The 13344-nt window shown below is 46.2% G+C and overlaps 1 protein-coding gene across 1 annotated transcript in view; it reads left to right on the top strand.

Moving 5' to 3' along the window:
• Positions 1-9961: 9961 nt before the first annotated feature.
• PAPSS2 (3'-phosphoadenosine 5'-phosphosulfate synthase 2) overlaps positions 9962-13344 on the top strand; it is a 29326-nt gene continuing 25943 nt past the window's right edge. The window contains exon 1 of the mRNA XM_057415612.1: positions 9962-10070. Within this exon, the coding sequence (XP_057271595.1) occupies positions 10050-10070 (21 nt within the window). The 5' untranslated portion in view covers positions 9962-10049. The remainder of the gene's footprint in view (positions 10071-13344) is intronic.

Raw genomic sequence — 13344 nt, 5'->3', positions numbered from 1 at the left:
GGGGTGAGGTCAGGATACTCCAGTGTTACCCTGAAGCAGATCTCCCCTTTTGGCTCCTCCATGCTTTCTGCTTGTAAAACCTCCCTGTGCAAAATTTGTAGTGAATGCCACTGCCAGCATGACGTGGCCTAACTGCCCTGCTTGTGTGTGCCTGTGTCCCTGCTCAGACAGGAAAGACAGGGTAAATCAGATGGGGTTTTGCCAAGTTAAAGCCCCTTTTAGGCTTGTTTGTTGTTTGGTTTGGGGTGGATTTTATTTCTTTTTCCTCAGAAGGTGCTGCATCTGCTGATTCAAACCAGCTTTTGGCATCAGGCTAGAGATGGTTGTAAAAGCCAGATCTGGATGTGGTGCTTTGAGCTGCAGGCTTTCAGCTGAATGAGGCAAGACAAAATTAACTGCAGAGGCTCATGTGACCTACTTCTTAAGCTCTCACATGCAGCCTTTAGATGAGAAAACTAAAGAGGAAGCAGCTTTTATAGTGAATGAGAAACTGACTCCATCCTGTATGACAGTGGAGAGCTTTCAGGTTAATTTTAATTGTATCGTGGTTATTGGGGCCTCTTAGTTTGCTGTAGCATGAATGTCAACTGATATTTGATCCTGCTGAAAGTTAAAAGGCTGTTAACCCATTTTGAGAAAGGGGCTTTTATTTACATCCTGAGGTTCTTCCCAAGGAGCTCAGTCTTCCCAAGCAGCTTAATCCTGGCCAGAATACATGCCTGTGCCAGGTGCTCCCAGTGCCCCAAACTCATTTTTCTCTGACACTGACATGAAACAGTAGCTCAAGGCTAGCACAAGACTTCAGTTGGCTTGCTGTGGAAACCCAGTAGCTGTCCATGTGTTGGACTTAGGATGAGAGAAGGTTTCTGGAGGGAGTAGGAAGGAAGGCTTTCCTTCAGGTCAGGAAAGCATAATGGGAGGGTGCTAAATGGACGTAGATGCCTCAAAAGCTGAGCAGAGGATGACCTTTGCATAGGAGAAGAAAGGAAGTGTCCACTATGGTCTGCACCTCAGATGGAGATGGGCTGAGGCCTGAGCTAATGTCTCCACAGATGCCTGTGGAAACGCATGTGGAAAAATGAGGGACGCAGCATAGATCATGTTACTGCAACAAGGCAGGGTGAGCAAATAAATAGTTATTTTCTCTTTCCAACTCCCTCTTATTTGTACTGAGAACAGGGGTTGAGTGGCTGGGTCTGAAGTGTAACTCTAGGTGAAGTGCTCTGCTGAAGCCTGAACAGAACAGGAAGACTGCAGTTCAGTAAAGTCTCTAGGTGTCTTTTCAGCAAGCAGAAAATGCCTTATAGCTGTTGCTTTGGTTCAGTGCACTGTATGCTTTCAACTTTTAATGGCTTTTTAAAGATGGACTGTGAGGGTAGGGAGAGTGGATCACCAGATGAATGACTTCCAAGTCTTAAAAATGCAGTGCCCTCCACCACCCAATTATGATTTGTTTAAGGAATTGAGCTGATGTGAACCATTGAACTAGTCTCATCTGCCTTATGGCTGGACATGGGGCAACCTCATGGACAATGGTATGTTGAGACATACCCACAGCCCTTCATGTCCGGATAAGACGTCAGTTCTGCTGGGCATGGCCACTATGAAATAGGATGTTCAGTATGTCTCTTCTCCCTCATGACATCTGCCAGTGACTGCTGCCAAGACCAACATGGTTGTTTGGTCAGCTCCACAGGATTGCAAGTGCTGAAGATGTGCTTGTTCCCATTGCCGTTTGTTTGTTCCTCCTTTGTTCTGGTGATTCAGCTGATGTTTGAAGTTCATAGGAGGAGGTAGCACTTGCTGTTCTTTGCCAAGGTACTCCTGGCATAGTTAGCAGCATGGGCTTGAGCATTTTCTTAGCGACTTGAAGGAAACTGCTAGGAAGAAAAGGAACGTTATTTTACAGTATTTTCTTGTATTCAGTATGCATTTGCAAAGACACTGCTTATCATGTAGAAAACTGGTGTGTTTGGGGAAGGCACCCAACATGTTTCACAATTAGTAAATAATGACACCCTGATTTTTTTTAAAAAGCTTATTGCCTATAATTAAGGATGGCTTTTCTAGGAGAATGGTAAAAAAGCTTCTCTGTGCTATTCTAAAAATTACAAACTTGAGATAAACTTCATCAAACCTGAAGTCTTGCAGAAGTGTTCCTTACCGTGGTTTCCTGTACAAATAGTTGTTTATCTTATTTGGTGGCAGCATATGTATCTGCCTTGGTTAGATAGCTTGCCTGGTAACCTGTGTAATAAATTACATTAGGAAATGGCACAGAGGAAATGTGATAAAATTCATTAGTGTATTGGAGTTTCTAAATCATCTGTCTTTACACAGGAATAGAGACAGTAAACCATATGTACAGCAAAGCCAGTGAATCATAGAATCGTAGAATGGTTTTGGTTGGAAAGGACCTTAAGCTCATCTGGTTCCAAACCCTCTGCCATGGGCAGGGACACCTCACACTAAACCATGTCACCCAAGGCTCTGTCCAGCCTAGCCTTGGACGCTGCCAGGGATGGAGCATTAGCACTTGGTGCTAGAGTGCTAGTGTTTGTGGCTGCCCGGGGTCTGGAGATGGAGGGAGTGACGGGTAGGAGCTACTCTCATGCAGTGCTAATTTCTTCATAAAAGGATTAGTATGAACGGTAAGCGTCAAACTGTTGTGACAGGAGCTGACTGCTATCTGCCTGTGCTTGTCCAGCTGTAATGCTATCTGACACCACAAGGGCTGGGTTGCCTTGGCGCTTCTGTTGAATCTTGTTCTCTTGTGACTGCTTTGATGACAGTTTTATCTACAAAGATACCAGGTTATCTTATCCCTTTTTCTGTGCTACCTGGTTTTGGAAGAAGATGTTTGTGGTTTTCAGTCTCCCTGCCAAAGCTTCCAGATTACAGCAGTCTATAGGGAAAGTGAAAACGAGCCTTTGCGTATTTCGGGAACCGAGATCATTGTTCCAGTATTGTAAAGGGGAAAAGGTGGGGATACAGGCCAAAGTCTGTGATAGAGACAAGAAATCACATAGGGCAAAGTCAAGGGATCTATAGCAGAAAATTACACACAATAAATAAATATCTTTACTGCAATATGACACATCACAAAATCACGTGAACCTCGCCTTGCTTCCAAAGAGATTTGTAAAGTTGACAGTTCCTAATTCATCATTCAAGGTGATTACAAAGAAAACAGCACACTTTTATGAGTAGAGCAAACTGCAGCAAAGACTTGCCTTGGCTGAGCTCCTCCATGTTTAGGTCTACAAACTGCTCTGACTAGTATGGAAAGTCAAACGGAAAATGCTGGCTATTTCTGCTGCCATTTCCCTGATAAAGGCTGCTTTCCTTATAGAATAGAGATATATTTTACACTTGTCTTGCTGACATTCAACCTAAAGATGAGGCCGTGCCAGCAGACTTCAGGCCAGTAAAATCCACTTAGGTTCTCATTCTGTGCTTGCCCAATGGCTTTTTGCTCCATCCCCTGCACTGTCTTTGCATTGCATCTTCAAAATCTCAGCCTGCATGCCTGCATCCCGAGATGAATGCCAGCTCCTCTGCTGTGAAAGCAGCCATCGCTTGAACATCTCCATGCGAGCTCACTAGGTGAAGCATTCACTTGGACATCTATCCATTCAGGCCATGTTTTGCAGCTTCACATCTGCCCTTGCTGGGTGATGGTGTGGGTTTGTAATGCACTCTGAGTTGCCTGAACCTTGGAGTGAAATCCTTTGCTGTCCTGGCTGCATCATTCATTGCTGCTCTTGTAGCTGTGGTGTACAAGCACAAGGAAAGCATGCAGTCTATGTGCAAAAGGGAGCTGAGGTCTGAGGTTGCTTTGGCCTTTGCAGAGGTGGCAGAGAAATCTCTAAGGCACTGTAAGACAGGAAAAGGAAAAAAGAGAAATATGAATAAGGGAAAAAAGAAATAAGAATGAAAAGGTGAGCGAAAAAAATCAAGGACCCCTAAGTTAAAACTTAGCTTAGAGATCTGGATGTTGAGCTGTGCTTGGAGGGCAGGGCAAATGTTTGTACTCGCTCTAAAAAGGAGAGTGAAAGAAGTGGCTGTGTGATTGTACAGTTTTTATCATTGCCATTTCTCTAATAATTATGAGGTTTTGCTAAATATGAGCTTGCTGCATGGGGATGCCATCCCAATGGCTGGACCTGTTGCACTGGGAACCTTCAGAACTGTCAGTTACAGACCAAAGGGTGTGTAGGAAAGTAAGAGCCCGAAGGTGAGCATTAGTGGTTGTCCCGCCAAGCCATAATGATTAAAATGAAAAAATACCTAGAAATCCCCAATTTGTGTTATTTAAAGTGAGCTCTGAAGCAGTATGAGAAGTTGGTAGGTAGATGGGAGGCAATGCATGTGGCTATCAATGGAAACTCTGTGGAGCACTGAAGGTGGATGTTAAATTGTCCTCAGAGGAGAATACAGTTCTGAAGATAGCAGCTTGTTAAAAGCTCTCTTTTACCTTTGTTCTTGTCACCCTTGTTCTGCTACCTGCTGGTGAGCTACAGAAGGGTGCAAAGATATCTGAGTGCTTAAACTGAAATTATCTCCTGCCTCAGTGATCAGAAGATGCTGATTGTTATGGTATTCTTCTCCTACCTTCATGCTTCTTTATTATTATTTTTTTCATTTTTTAATTCTAGAATGAGAGCAATATTTGCCTGACTTCTGGATTGTGCTTTAAAGACGCAAAGACCCACGTAGTGCAAAGCTTATTCCTGGTTTGGGATAGTTTCTCCCATTGTGAAATCTTGGCAAACTGGTTTTGAACTTACAGTTTCTTGCTGGCTATAGCAGTCCCCAACAGTAGTGGGTGTTGCCAACAGTGGAATTTTCTGTGGCTGATTTGTTGTCACTTCTGGAGCTTTTGTTACTCTCCATTAGAACAGAACAAGGGGAGGAAAAATATTATTTCCAGCTTTCAGTAAAAGGCCCAATTGCTTATGCCAGCAGTTAGTGCCCTACCAGTCTGTATTCTGGTGCTTGCAACATACCCTGCTTTCCTTTTGTAGTTTATTTCTGATTTGATGTTTCATGAGTGAAGTTTTAGGGCTGCAGATCCAGATTTGACTTACGCATAGAATTCAAAACTCTTGTGAAAAGGCACAGGTGAAAGGGGAGGTGGGTAAGCTGGATCTGCTTGTTGGGGTAGTTCAGTATCTTTGCGGGCTGATGCCAAAGATATTATATATGTTAATTTGTGGGATATTTAATTTTCAAAGGTACCAATCAATGCATTTGTTGTTTGAGCAGAACTTGTTAGACTTGCGGAAACTGAATGATGCCCCATTAAAGTGGGGTGACAGCCTTGCCTGGAACTTTGTTGTCTGCATATGAACAAAAGCTGCTGAGCCTGGGTCTGCCTTTCTCGAGTTTCTGCCTGCTCACTTCTCCTGTGGGCTCCCTCCCAAGAGCCATCTTTACGCTGTTTGCCCTCTGCAGGATCTCTTCTCCACTGTTTGCAGATGGTGAGTGAATTTGCAGAAGAAAGCTGTGGTGCCTCCGGGAAACCAGGGAAGTGCAGGCACTTCACTGATCATGTAGGAAAATGCCATCCAAAGCCAGAGAAGCTGGGAAGAAGTGGAAATGAAGATGACAACTTTGTCTCCATCACTTGCAAATCTAAGAAAGGCACTGATGCTGCAGCTTTTACCTGCAGGTTCCCAGATGCCAGGAAAGCAAATAATGCAGAGCATGGGTCTAGGCGTGGAGTAGTTTGAGTGCAGGGGAGATCACTCATCTGGCTAGCATAGCTCTGGCACACAGGAGGACTTGCCTTCCATGGCACACGGGAGAATTTGCCTTCCATGGCGCACATTCAGGCTTGGCCACCCTTACTGCTTCTTCCAGCCTTTGGTCCTGCTTTATCAAACATACCCACAGAGCAGGTGGGAGCCATGGGGGGAGTGATGTCACTAGTAACATTGCAGCTGATTTTGGGCTCCTTCTCAGGCTGTGATGTTAATTTGGGCAATGTTTTTCCAGATAAATGTCAGCAAGGCTTTGCTTGCTGTCACCTCATTTTTATAAGGGAATTTGTACAAGGATTTGAGAGTATATAGTTGAGCAAAATCAGGAAGATACCTCTCTCTTTCCTTTATGTGGGAGAACACTGCAAGGGACATCCTTCTCTTTCCATGATACTTGCCCAAAGGCGACAGTATTTCTGGGGTTGATACCATCCTATGAGCAAAAATGATGTGACCTGTTTGTTTCCACATCTACCACCGTGCAGGTGGGCAGAGGGCTGTGAGTGACATTTTGTTGGTGGTAAACTTGTTATACTAGGCATGTCAAGGTAGATATGGAGGAAACCAGCAGTCATGCCTGGCTGGTGAGTCTTGGCACTTTGAGTTATGTTGGAATAGAAATTTTGATTAAGAAAGGGCTGCAGTGGATTCCGAAGTGGGAAGATAAATGTAGCAAATGCCTCACAAGGAGCTGCTTAGTAGGCCTGTTTGGCAGAGTTATATATAGATTTTGCTCTCTGTGGGTCCTGCTGGTGTAACAGCAGGTTGCACAACTGGCTCTTAAGAGAGCTCTTTGTCTACAGATTTGTTGCCTCTTTTTGATCAGAGCGTCAGGGCAATACAGACCGTCCAAGGAAGTGCTGAATAATCCCTATTCTGCTTGCACAAGGGCAGATACCCAGAGCATAACTTTCTTTTGTCTCTCCAATTAAAGAGAATGGAAGTTTCCAGTCCTGTAAGCAGAATGAGAATACCTTCAAATAAAACTATTCCCTGTAATGCTTTAGCATATGTAATAGGACCCCAAAGTTGCCAAATCATTCCCAAAACTGCTTTTTACCAAGCAGGGAGGCTGCTCAAGGGCATTTATTTATCTGACTGGAGAGATTTTTGACCCCCTGCCTGCTTTGCTGTGGTGCTGCTTCTTTCCCCAGCTGGGCTAGGCTGAAGCTCTTACAGCTTGTTAAATAGCCAAGAAGTTCTAAATAAAAATGAATTGAGTGTTTCTAATTTGCATGTCTCTTGAGATAAGCAATTAGATTTTTTCCTTTTTGCTTAATTTCTGATTGTTTCATCAATTGTGTCTTTGAAAAGCACACACAGATTAAAACTTGAGGCAACAGTCATATACATTATTAGAAATTAATGTTACAGAAATTCATACCATTTTCCCATTTTCTGTGTTGTGCTTGGGAAAATAAGGGGGGGGGGGGGGAAGCTTTAATGTTTTATACACAAAATGTTTCGTATTTGCTTGAATTCTCAGGCAGGTTATAAGTAGTCAATTCCTAGAAGGGAGATAACTTCAGTGAAGTAAGAAATGAAGAATGATGCAACAAATGGAGATAACGTTGACTTGTTTTCTGTCTCACTGATAGATATCTAGGTGAAACATGGAGGTGTTACACGCTCTCAGTGCTATTTTTGCTGTTAGTAACACAAGTTTGCTGTCTTTCCACTGACCTTTCTATTGCTCATTTTTAATGAGAAAGAACTGGTTTTCCAAAATGTCTTCACTGGAACTAGTTGTGTATAAGGCCAGAATGGTTTATGGTGGTCCATGTTTACAGGAGCTCCTCTTTCTGCCTTTTCTTTTATGCAGACCCCTTCTTGATGCTACTCTTTCTTCATTAAATGTATTTCCCCACTTGCTTTGGTTTTTTGGGCATGTTTTCACCTCCTTTTTTTTTACTAAAGATGCACAACGGAAAGGTAACATGGTAAGGGTGGAAAGATGGGAATTTAAAAATCATCCCACAGAAGGAGAATATTAAATGTTTTTATCCAACTCAACAAAACGCACATAAAAATACTTCTAGAAGTTATGTGCAATTAACTCATCAGAGATAATAACGGTCTCTCCTATGCTGCAGTAGAGCAGAGACACAAATACAGTGAGAGCTAAGGTTAACCTGTAATCACCTGTATTTTCCCTGAGATTGTATATACTTCTTCTGCCAGGTCAACACTGACTGGATCAGTTCTGAAGCTCTCACGTTAACAAATTTACCCAGATCTGTGTGCAAAGAAAAGATGACATGCTGAATCTGGGTGCTCTGATTTGAGCACGGCGCAAAGTCTCTCCTGAGCGGCAGCCTTGGATAATGCTTGGCTGCCACCATGCTTGCGGGAAGGCCGAGCCCCTCCATGTCATTTTGCTGTGCACCGGCAGACTTTGTCATTTAACTTGTCATTTAACGTGTCCTTCTCCTGACGCCCTCCAGGGGACGCGGCGTAGCCTGCGTTGTGGCTACGCAACGGTTGTGGGAGGGTTCCCTGCACCAGGATACTCTTTTCCACTGGGTAGTGTCTTCGGGCTTGTTTGCCTGTTTTTCCAAGCATGCTATATTGGTTTTACAGCAGGAACTATAATCTGCAGCTGGATAATCAAATAACCAATCTAAGGAAAGGCACGAAATGAAAGATGCTAAAAAGTGACTGTGGTATTATTTAGCTCAAATGTAATAGCGTGGGTTTAACTGGAATTATGCTGAGGATTAGTTGATTTGATAGCACTGTAACAGCTGCCTGGCTTGAGGAGTTGGGTGAACAGGTGCTGCTTGCCTCCTTCCAGCCCCATTCCTTCACACTGTACCTGTTCCTCCTTCCCCAAGCTGTGCCCTCTTCTTCCTCCAGCAAGATTTCATTTGATGAACCCCATTTATTCCACTGTATTTCCTTTCACCTCTCTTTTGAGGTTTCCCATGGTTTATTTTAAGAGTCCCTCTCCTAGTTATCTCAGGGAGCTTTGCAAACTCCTGCCATCTGTTTTCCTTTTTCCATCAAGGAGCATCTTTCAGGGCACCAGCATTTTAAACTTCAATGGAATGAAAGATAGAAATGAAACGGGAGTATTTTTATGGTGAAGGAAATGCATGGTTGCTGGTGATCATGTGACGAACATATGCGAACGGATGCCCACAGCTACCATGCTAAAAGCAGGCTCTGCACATTGGACCTAGAGAGAGTGCTTGCTCTTCTAGGCATGAAGAGAAATGAGTTCTCTCTTTCTAGAAAAGAGGCAGCACTGTTTTCATATCTGTCCTCGTAGCCCTGGGCTGGATTCATAGATATATGGGTAGGGATCAGGAGAAAGTGGTCAGAGGACAAGTGTCATGCTCCATCAGGCCATGGATCCCCAGGTGCAGATTTACACATCCATGGGTAACATTTCTTCCTTTGCCACTAGCTGACAGGCCATGCCAAGGATGTACTGTGATTTCCTTCTACCTTTCCAGGATGTTGCCTGTCCTCTGCTTCAGCAATATCCTAGGACGTGGGCTTTTCCAGTGGTGAAAAATTAGAGGATATGGGGCACTGCTGTAAGGCGTGGGCTTCTGTTCCCCTCACCTGCTGAGCTTTATCTAGCAGTAGACTGAATTTCTTTCTAACCTTTCTGGCATTTCGGCCACCCAGTTGGGGGCCAGTATACAGCATTGTTTTTTTAAGGCATTATTATCTTACAGAGGTGATTTTTCAACTTGTTTTTTGTGGAAACCCCTTCCTTCTCTCCCTCTGCTTAAATTCACATGTGGCTTCTGTCTGAGGACATGCATGATCCAGACAAGGATGGGTCCTTTTACCCTAGGTGCCTGCATCTTGGCCAAATGCCCCTATCTCAGTCTTTCCCCCTCCTGTGCCTTGGCAGGGGAGAAGCCAGCTTGCCTGTCACCTCTGTGTCTGTAGGCACCATGCCATAGCTGAGCCCAAACTCGACAGGCAAGCCCCAGATAGTGAATTTCAAGGGACGTTTAGATTAGCATCGTTAAGCCATCGGGCTGGGAGCTTTTGTCATTGCCTGTTACCCCCTCTGTCGGGGGGTGACTCGTCCTTTGAGGGGGCCGAGCCCCGCACTGTCACGATGCTCCCCGGGCCTTGCGCCCATTACTCGGAGCCAGGCCTCCCTCCCCGTCCGAGGGTTGCCGCCCTCCCTTCGCTGCTGACTGGGGCAGAGAAGGAGGTGGCAGGGGCGGGCGTAGGGCGAAAGGGGCCGGCCCAGGGACTCGCTACGTGTCGCGGGAGCCCTTATAGGCCCGGCGCAGCCCGGCCCCGCCGCCCGTCACCATGTCGAGCCGACCGCAGACGGTAGGACGGGGCTGGCGGGCGGGGGGCTGCGGCTGCTGTAGGGCGCTTCCAGCTCCCTGCTAAGACAAACCCTTTCCTCATGCTCCTGACATTGCCGCTTTTCCTGCAGGGCTGCGGGCTCGCGCCGAGGCGGGCGGTGCTGGGCAGACGTGGACTCCCCAGGGGGATCGACCCCCGCGGGTCCCGTCTGCGGCTGGCGAGCGCCTTCTGCTCGGCGCTGGGGCCGGACCCATCGTCCTCCTCCCGGGGTACCCCGATCCCCTCGCAGGAGGACGTTAAATCCGCCGCGTTACGGTGCAGGGCGCTGAGGGTGAATGCTGTCGCCAGGCGTCGGTCCGCGCTGGTGTAGGTGTGCGAGCGGTGCGTGCCCCGGGCACAGCTCGGCTGCCCGCGGGTGAGCCGCGCACCGCCCCGCCGCACCCGGCAAGCGCGGTAGCGGTGCCCGGCGCAGCCGGTCCTCCCGGGCGAGGCCGAAGGCTGAGTCAGCAAGAAGCTGAGCCACTACCGCGCTCACGGCTTGTCGGGTTTCTGCCCAGGTCCCACCCGGGGGGAGACGCTGGTGAGACAGCCGCCACCAGCACCCAGCGGCTGCCAGCGCTGCAGCAAGAGCCATCGTGTTTCACAGAAAAGCTGCACAGCAAAGACAAATAGTAATATCCGGAGCGTAGTTCAGTTGGAAATGAAAACTGCAAATCGCAGTTACAGCCAGAAACCTTTTTCCTCTTCCTAGCTGCCCTCTCCCACTTCTTGGATTTGGGATGTGAGGTCTGGGTCCTTCTGGCTGCACGTACACTTTCCAGGTTTTAGATCAGAACTGTAAGAAATCTTGATGTAAGTCTTTTGGGCTGCTTTGCTGGTCCATTTATTTATTTACTTTGTCGTAAACTTTTCAGATGGATCCAGTGCAGTTTGAGCACACTGGTAATCTGTCTGGGTAGAAATGCAACCAAAGCCATGCTTAACAAAGCACGCCTGTGTGGCAGGATGTTCTTGGAAACATGAAAACCTGTGGTTTAGGGATTATTTCTGGAAGGGGATGCAAGACGTGAGCTGTGTAGGGGAATTTTATTTATTGCTGTGATAGGAGAGAGGCATTAGTGAACTTCCAGAATAATCCCTCTCCTTTGCCTCTACCCTGGGCTGAAAAAATGACCTTTATAAGCAGGATCGTGGCTGACCTTTGTACTGAGACTGTCAAAACAGATGCTATCTGGTTGACAGTTGTGGGCTTATTTTCATGTGCTTATCTTCTAGGTAGCTGATAGAATGGGAAAAGGTATGACTTCACTAATGACAAGAGGTTTTGATAATTATGATGAAATGGCAGTGATACTCCGTTAATGATCCTCCTGGTCTATGGCCGGGACATGTGTTGCAGAGAGCATAGGTGAAGTTCTTGCTCCTAACGCAGTCCCAGTGTCTCAGTTTTAGCCATCTCAAGTTGATACCAAAGGACTGGGATAAGGCATTTAACTTTGATAGGGGTCCCTTGATCAGCTCAGTTATTAGCATACACAAACAGACAATTGCATTCGGTCTCAGTGCAATTACACGGTGTGGTTCAGGAGGGTTGAGGCATTGGCAGTGCATCAGAGATTCTGCCTAATGAAGGAGCAGGCAACAACACAATATGCTCCTGCAAGTAGCAGGCTGAATGTTGTAGCTTAAAGGAGTTTTAATATGGTGGTGAATTTTTCATGACACGTTTTGTACCTGCAACAGCCAAGACGGTACCATTAGAAAATGAAGATGGGACACACGGAATAATTTGCCCTCCTGAGAGCCCTGTTAGTACCACAGCTCGTCCTTCTGATGCTCCCTACTTAATCCTCATTTTTCATTCTCCCAGTAACATGAATTGTTATGACTCATAAAAGTCCTTATTACTAATGAAATGTCAGGGCTTACCACTTCTCCATAATGTGGGTGATGTGTTAATTTTTCTCCCACAGAGAAGGTTTTGTGGGGATGGTTGTTTCCAGCATTGTTCTCTGTCCTAGAATATGTCCAAAATAGGTTTCGCTGGTGATGTTTGCTAGCTGTCAGCTTTTCAAAGGTGCAGTAGTGGTAGCTGTTACAAGATGGACTGGTTGTGTTATTTGACTGAGCTCCTCGTTTTGGATATTGAGTAATTGTACATGAATTCAGTCTGAATGTTCTCTGGAGTTTGTGGGTAATTTGAGGATATTTTAACTGCACACCCATTTATTAATAGAAGCTTATGGTAGGGTACAAAGAAGAAAAGTGAATTTTTTTTTACTTCTGCATGTGTTGTCCTTGAAAATGAACAAGGCACCTTAATTCTGCGGAAGACCCAAGACTCGGTGTGCAGGAATCTTTGGCTGGTTAGTATGGAAATGCTCCCTTCATTTCTGCTCATGGTGTTGCAAGAAGCCTGAAGTCCTCTAAGTGTTGGGAAGTGTCCTTCAGTTCTCAGACCTCACTAACAGCATTCATTTCTGACCAGTTTCAGGGCTGACTTCTGGGGGACAAGAACAGTCTGTAAGGATGACCTTAAAGACTTAATGTTCCTTACACAAGCCCCCTGTGTGCCCCAGTCGTGAAATCCTGCTCTCAGGAGTAAGTACACGGTAAAGTAATTGCAGTGAGTAGCATGGAGCTGTGGGACTGCCCTTGTTCATTGTGTGGGCTCCTGCACAGCGCCGCATTCAGGGCTGAGCAGTCCTTTTAGCCCTGTCGAAACAGCAGCTTGTTCTCTCTGCGTCTGAGGTGTCACTGGTATTTCCGTAGCTCGTTACTTCTCCCCACTGAGCAGCGTTTTCATACCAAGCAGGAGCGTACAGAAGGAGCAGTGTGCTCCGTGAAAGCGCCTTGCCACGGAGCACAAGCCCATGGGCATGGCCCTGCCCTGGAGGGGCTGGCCCCTCGCCAGAGCCACTGTCTGCGTGGCTTGCATGTCCCTGTGGGTGCGCAGAAAATGCAGCTCAATGCATGTTGGGGTGGAGGTGTTCAGAGCTGGCTGCCAGAGTCCTGCCCCTGGCAGTGGGCAAACATCATCCTCACTGACTGCTTCCAGGGAGCTTCTCTTAGTGGAGAGAAGGGGTGCTTAGGGGAGAAAGAAAGCCCAGTACTGAAGCTGCCTTTTTGGGGGTGTTACAGGTTTGTCATGTGTCTGGCCTTGTGAAAGTATTTCCAGGACTCTGAACCACATGGCATGTGGCATCCCTTGCTTTCACTGGGATGTTGTTTCCATAGCTCAGTGGATCACAAAGTGGTAACTTCTGATAATTCAGTTTTGCTTGTGTAGGGTTTA

This window comes from Pezoporus wallicus, unplaced genomic scaffold, assembly GCF_028554395.1.
Source record: "Pezoporus wallicus isolate ANWC-B61680 ecotype Strahan unplaced genomic scaffold, APGP_CSIRO_Pwel_v1 contig_736, whole genome shotgun sequence".
NCBI lineage: Eukaryota > Metazoa > Chordata > Aves > Psittaciformes > Psittacidae > Pezoporus > Pezoporus wallicus.
Note: the sequence above shows the minus strand (reverse complement) of the source record. Positions and strands in the feature narration are given on the sequence as shown.